Genomic DNA, 7,035 nt, shown 5'->3' with positions numbered 1-7,035 from the left:
ACAGGCTTACCCCCAACACTCCTACCCAGGCACCCCCTATGTGCTACATTTTGGTTGGCTGGTGCGTGTCTGTTTTAGAAGCAGCATCCTTGGGTCTTTAGTGTGTTCTGTGATCTTCTTAGTGCCTAGCTTTGTATCAACTCCTTAAAAAAAAAATCCAAGGAGTCGTTAAATTATATTTCCATTTTCTTTCATGAGGAAGCCATGTCTGGCATTTTTCAAAGACAAATTTCATGGTTTCTCATAAAGGTATAATCTTGCTTTATTCTTATTCATTTATGTTCATGGTGGGGAAAATAAAATGGTTTCCTCCCAAGAATTACAGTCAACGTTTTGCCTATCGTGTTGGTGATTTTCTCCACCCTCCCCTTCCATGGCTCCCTAAGAAAGACCAAAGTAAATTAAGAAGGAAAAAAGGCAATCCTATAACAAAGCAATCTCTGTCTTGATAAATACAATAATCAATGACCCCAACCATTTGAGACCTTTTGGGTAAATGAATAATTCTTTGATGATCTCTAAGAAGAGAAAACACATGAATTTATCATCTGGGTCCTCAAATAGCTCCTCTTGCTTTCTTACTGTGATGTAACTTGCCCGAAATTAAGACAGCAAATCCCCAGGGAGCAGAGGTGGGTTCGAGAGGCTGGAAGCTTTAAGAAAAAGAATTACAAAAATACCTTCCTTTTACAATTTTTACAGAAACATTTGGTCATGTGACGATACTGCCCAAACAGGAGAGATCCCTGAAGCTTAATCTGTATTGGCTTCATGGGAAGCCTGCGTCCGTGGGCCCCGCATCGTAATGAATGTCCACCTCTACTATGCACACTTCAACTTGCTACTCATGTACTTGACCACAGGAAACATAGGTAATGACTGTACAGGGACTTAGAGAGGAATAGAATAGATACGTATAAATGTTAAGACCACAAGATTACATAGTAGGTTTTAAACACGCAGACATACTTCCGGTTTTTGTTGAGCTGCACCATTTCTACAGATCACGTAGAGAGGCATGATCTCTTCTTCTCCGGACTTGGAATTGTCTGCCTGCATTTCAATGTTCACTTAATGGGGGAGGTAATCAATTTAATACATTATCATTCACTCAGACAAGCAGACTCAAACAGTGTTCTCTGATTGGACTCATGCTGAGCAATTCCCTATTCTAAGAAGCCAGGTGTGACGGGCAAGAGGAAGGAGAGAGGCGTGGGGGCAGGGAGCGCATCGCCACTTTGGCAGAGCTTGGCATTTTATTTATTTATTTTTTTCAGGCAGTTCAGATACTGGTCTGGAGATCCCCATTGAGGAGGGTTCTCTGGGTCTCTGTGGTCTCATTCAGCCGGGATTTGTCCTGCTTACTGTCACTCCGTTCCCCGTCATCTGTGCCGCTCACCTTGACCAAGCAGAGGACGTTCTGGAAGCTCTTCTTGAAGTTGTCAGACAAGAAGGCGTACAGGATCGGGTTGGCGCAGCTGTTCGCATAGGTGAGGACCACCACAAAGTCAAACATGCCTTTAAGCGCTGGGGTGGGACTGATGGCCACGGACACGGAGGAGACATTGAAGATGTAGAAGGGGAGCCAGCAGAAGATGAAGACGGCCACTACTATGGACACCATCCGGGTGACCTTCTTCTCAGACTTTTTCCTCTTGGAGGAGCCCACGCGGATCCCAGAGGACTTCACCTTGATGATAATGAACAGGTAGCAAAGACAGATGATGGTGAGGGGCACCAGGAAGCCCAAGATGAAGGCGTAGATAATGAACCCTGTGTACCACGCCCCGGATTCACCCGGCCAGTTGATGGTACAGCTGCTTCTTCCCCACTGGTTGCTCCGAAGCCCAGCGTAGATCATGATAGGCAAGATGACCAGCAGAGAGACCCCCCACACAGCCACATTGACCATCTTGGCCGTGCGGGGCCTCCTCCACTTGGCTGACTTGATGGGGTGGACCACGGCCAGGTATCGATCGATGCTCATGACCGTCAAGCAGAAAATGCTGGTGAACTGATTGATGCCATCCACAGTCATGACCACCCGGCAGATGGCTTTGCCAAAGGGCCAGTGGACCAGAGCCACCTGCATGGCCAGGAAGGGCAGGCCCAGCATGAAGAGCTCATCCGCGATGGCCAGGTTGAGGATGTAGATGTTGGTGATGGTCTTCATCTTGGCATAGCGGAGGATGACGTAAATGACCAGTGTGTTGCCACACAGTCCGACGATGCAGACCACAAAGTATATGAACGTGAGGACTGCATTGCTGGTCAGATCATAGTATGGCTCTGTCTGGTTTGAGCCATTGGCAGCCACCACAGAGCCATTGAGGTCAAAGGGAGGGGAAAGCCAAGTGCGGCTCTCATTGAGTAGCTCATACTCCATATCCATGGCTGCCGTACACTCCTCTAGGCTAGTTCCAGCCAGCCAGGGCTCTTATTCTCACCGTAACGCGTCCTGGAGGCAAAGGATCCACTGTGACATCTGCAAGGGAAGAAGGAAGACGGATCCATCAGTCAGAGACTTACACTCACACCAGCTTTCTGGGTTTCTGGTTTACCCCCTCAGACATGCCCTGCGGTGGAAAAGTGTGTTTGCTTTCTGCCTCAGTGTTAGAACTTCCGGCCCATTCTCATCAGTGTGCAGACTTTTTGAGTTGTTTTTCCAGCTGGGGGAGGGGGTAGGGAGGGTTTGGGTTAAGTCATCATAATTGATCTTGTCATCTTTGGTGACGCACGTGTGGGAGATGGCTGACGCTGTTAAAAAAAAAAAAAAAGAATACTTTGATTCCTAATAAACTAACTGGTCCAGACTGTAAAAAGGCAGAACATGAAGCCCAGCCCCTGACTCAGAGGGGTCTGACACCGGCATTCTTGGCCTTTTCCCCGTGAGGACATCTCCGCTGACTTGCTGACCGCTTTGGAGTCTTTCCATTCTAAAAACCCCAAGTGGAAAAATCCCAGACTTTATTTTATTTTTTTAAATTTTTTTATGTCTTTATTTTATTTGAGAGAGAAAGAGACAGAGTGAGCAGGGCAGGGGCAGAGAGAGAGAAACACAGAATCTGACACAGGCTCCAGGCTCCAGCCTGACGTGGGGCTTGAACCCATGGACTGTGAGATCGTAACCTGAGCAGAAGTCAGACGCTCAACTGACTGAGCCACCCAGGTGCCCCAAAATCCCAGACTTAAAGGTGAAACAATGTTGTAAATGTTGGTGATGGTTCCACCATGAAGCCTGTGTGACCGTGTGCCACTTAACCACGCTCACCCCGACTCTCATTTGTTAAAACGGGGGCATCACGGGGCACCTGGGTGGCTCAGTTGGTTAAATGTCCAACTCTTGACTTGGGCTCAGCTCATGATCTCACGGTTTATGGGACTGAGCCCCGCGTGGGGGTCTGTGCTGACAGCACAGAGCCTGCTTAGGATTCTCTCTCTCCCTCTCTCTCTGCCCCTCCCCTGCTTTTTCTCCCTCTCTCAAAATAAATAAATAAATATTTTTTAAAATGAGGGCACCATGAAGGTTAAGGGACGAAATGTATGTGGAAATGCCTGGCATTGTGCTGAGCTCGTAATCAGAACTAAGAAGAAATCTCACCTTTTCCCTTTTTGCCTCTACCATCTCAGCTCTAATTTATTGAAATCTGCTCACATAATGAACACATTTATTGTCTTAACTATTAAAAATAAGAATCTGGCTTCCTTTTATATTTAAAATGCACATTTTAGTTTAGTTTGTTTCTTCTGTTTTCTTTTCTCCATGACCCAGTGCTTGACCTCCGCATGCCTCTCAGAGTCCCTTAGGGGGGAGTTTCTGCTCCAGAATGCTCTCTTCTAACACTCTAGCTCCAGCGGATTTGCCAGGGATTGCCCCCCACCCCTCATTAAGGGGGCAGACAGGAGCCAGGGAGGCAGGTTCATTCACAGAAGTGCATTCCAAACACTTCCTGGCTCATTCACACTCACTACCCCCTTGATCTTCCCCACCATCCTATGAAGTAGGGTAACCATGCCCATTTTACAGATGAGAAACCGAGGCTAAGGGAGCTGAAGTAATTTGCTCCCACTCCCTTGTATATAACTGGTGGAGCTGAGATTTAAACACAAGACACTCGACTCTTCTGCGCTTTTCACAGCATCCTATCTGCTGCTCGGTGGACTGGAAAACTAGTGGCTGATAATTGGGCGTTGGTTTAAAACAGCTGACTCCCCCGTTAGCGCTCAGAAAATAATTGTAACTCCACCGGCTTGGCCCAAGACATAAAACAATAGCCTGTCACATAATTAGGTGATTTATCTGCTGTCATGCAAAAACCAGTGCTGGGGTGGGGGCTTCTTTGTTCGTCACTCCAGGGATCTAGGAATAAAGGAGACAGGGCTGGTGCCCTCTGGGAGGTGGTAATTTAGGAGCGGAGGCAAGGAAGCCAACTCCTATAGGGTGTGAATTGCATGGAGAAATGAACAAAGGACTTGAGAAGGTCTTCCTCTCCCCAAGGATTCAGAATAGCCTTCAGAAGAGGAATGTTTGGGCTGGGTCTTGAATATGTGAGGTGTGAAGTAGGGAGGGCAGGAAGGAGGTCATTACAGGAAGAGAAGATGGTGAAAGGCTGGTGGGCCCAGCACACAGTGGGACTAATTCACTTGGCAGACGCCTCTCTCCTGAGCAGGGCACTTTTCCTGGTGTCTGAGTGAAGATTGGAGATTGCTCCTTTCTGCTCAGAGAGACCGCTAATGAGCTATAGGGGTTTAGCCAGCAACAAGTTCTAGAGAATTCTTGCCCACCTTTGCCTCTGATTCATTCTGCAATGCCAGGCGCCTTGTTTACCCTCTCTATGCTAATTTCCCTATCGTGCAACTGTCTGTAATATGGGGTCTGGGCTTTGTGGCTGACCTTTCTGCAAAGTACTTTGGGGACCCAGGATTTAATGTCTGCATTGGGCAAAAAGCATAAACTGGCAGCTCTTACAAACGGAAATGATAAAGAAACCATTTTGGATATCCCTGGATGAATTTGGGATGTTCCCACTATTATTCTAACTGTGTTATTAGTACTTTAATTCTACAGACCCAGAATCCTATTGAAGCCACCTGCTTTGGGGTGTGTATTAATCACTAGCACTTCCAGGGTCCCGTCTATGTAACATGCAAGGTCAAACCCCGATGTCTGGGTGAGCCTGAAGACCCCCGGCGGACAGAAGTGCTGTCTAGAGCTTTGGGGATAGAGATGACAGCGCCCTAGAGGGAGGGAGGGTCAAATGCTGGTCTCCAGCTCTAATTCTGCCTTTTTGGCTGGAGTCTCCCTCAGTGGGATGGAATCGCATAAGGTGAATGTCTTTCTGAAATAGGCTGAGAAGCAGCATTCCCTACTTGGGAGAGGGGCAGAGGTGGACGGCGTTCCGAGCGTGGGGAAGGCGGCAGTGGTCGTAAGCTGGGGAGCCGGTGCAGAGTGGGGAGGCTCCTCCAAGGAAGAAGTGAGTTTAAGTCACCGTGACTTTTATTATTTCATCAACAATGAAGTCAGCGGCCAGAGCTCTCCGAGTGACTTCTGCTTCATTTGGGTCCCAGTGAAAGTGGAATCCTGTGCCAGGCAATCAATACTTGTTGGATTGTGGTTAAGTTAAATGCACAAGGAAGTTTGGGCTTCTGCTTGCTTTATTTTTCCAGCCTAGGAGGTAGACACTAGAAATGGCTAGTTGTTGATTTCCTCTGAGACCTGGTCTGAGCTATGTTGGGGAGGAGGCTGAGGATGGTCAGGGGTACCCCTTCCCAGAGGCTAGGAATTGAGTGCAGGGATTGGGACCGGGCATCTGATTCTAAATCCTATTTGGCTTCAGCTTTCCCCTTCTCCCCAACATTCCACCCCAACCCCCCATTCATTCCTCACCATCACTTCCCCAGGGGCCAGCTAAACCCAAGGGGGCCTCCCACCAGCCAGAGCTCAACCCTGCCAGCAGGAGAGACAATATCCAGGTGCTGGCCACCGTGGCGCTAGAGCGCGCAAGAAAAGCCCAGGCCCCGCTGGCCAAAGGGCACTGGGGAGAGGTGAGACTCGGGACAGCCCACTTGGTTCCCCAGGCTGGCACAGAAAATCCTCATCACCCAGTTCCACGGCCCGCAGATCCAAGGGTTTCCTAAACAATCCTCTGCTATTTCCAGGAGGATGGTGGGGGAGACTAAAGACTGCTTGCCAGCACGACAGGGGGTGGCTGAAGCATTGGAGACGGCTGGCGGCTGGGAGCTGGTAACAGCCGCTTGGGGGCTTGGCCAGCCGGCCATGCAGGGGTTTGGTGTTTCTCAACAGGCAAACTGTCCTCTCCTCCCCGGTGCTGGGGAGGCAGTCCCTAGACCTCTTGGGATCTGTCTCCCAGGCGGGGTCTGTCTCCCAGGCGGGGAAAGGAAAATCAGAGAAGCCACCTCCTTTCTCTGCTCCACCACCTGCCCCTTACAGGCGTGGAGCTCGGACGCCCGCCCGCAGGAGCCCCCAGCAGCGACACCCTCCACCCCCGTCCCAGCCGGCCTCGCTCTCCTCGCGTGGGGGCTCTTCTGCAAGCGGCAGGGAGAGAAGTTGTCCCCTTCGCAGGACTGGACGAGGGCGCATGCCACGCACCAGCATTCGGTGGTGCGGACGCGTCCGACCCCGCACACACGACCCACAGCTCTCGCTCACGCCAGGGCACCCGCCTTCGTTCGCTGCCACCAAAATAGCCGCCCAAAAGGCACAAGGGCGGAGAACCACGCACCGGGACCTACTCTGGGGCACACGGAGGCGCGCACCAACACGCAGCGCAGATGCACCCAGGTGCCCAAGTGCGTCTGTGTGTGCGTGCGCGTCTCTCTCTCTCTGTCTGTCTGTCTCTCTCTCTCTTACACACACACAAGCACGCACACACGCCTCACCTTTGCTTTTCCGCTGCAATCCGCTAGCTCAGCTCGTGGCACCCAGCGACCGTCCCCAACCCCGCCGGGCGCCCGGGCGCGCAGCAGCTTGGCCGGCACCTGGAGCTCGGCGTCCTGCGCTGCCGGCTCCCGTCC

The 7,035-nt window shown here is 50.6% G+C and overlaps 1 protein-coding gene across 1 annotated transcript; it reads right to left on the bottom strand.

Moving 5' to 3' along the window:
* Window positions 1-244: 244 nt before the first annotated feature.
* SSTR2 (somatostatin receptor 2) lies at window positions 245-7,029 on the bottom strand. Its single transcript, XM_029928011.1, has 2 exons — window positions 6,901-7,029; window positions 245-2,485 (listed from the first exon to the last, which is right to left on the bottom strand). The coding sequence occupies exon 2, from the start codon at window positions 2,390-2,392 to the stop codon at window positions 1,283-1,285; it is 1,110 nt and encodes a 369-aa protein (XP_029783871.1). The 5' UTR covers window positions 2,393-2,485; window positions 6,901-7,029; the 3' UTR covers window positions 245-1,282.
* Window positions 7,030-7,035: the final 6 nt, after the last annotated feature.

The sequence above is a fragment of the Suricata suricatta genome, chromosome 17 (assembly GCF_006229205.1).
Source record: "Suricata suricatta isolate VVHF042 chromosome 17, meerkat_22Aug2017_6uvM2_HiC, whole genome shotgun sequence".
NCBI classification, from domain to species: Eukaryota; Metazoa; Chordata; class Mammalia; order Carnivora; family Herpestidae; genus Suricata; species Suricata suricatta.
This window is presented reverse-complemented; position numbering and strand designations above follow the sequence as displayed.

Coding starts and splice junctions, on each gene's coding strand:
- SSTR2 (XM_029928011.1), bottom strand. CDS start 2,392: ATGGATATGGAGTATGAGCTACTCAATGAGAGCCGCACTTGGCTTTCC.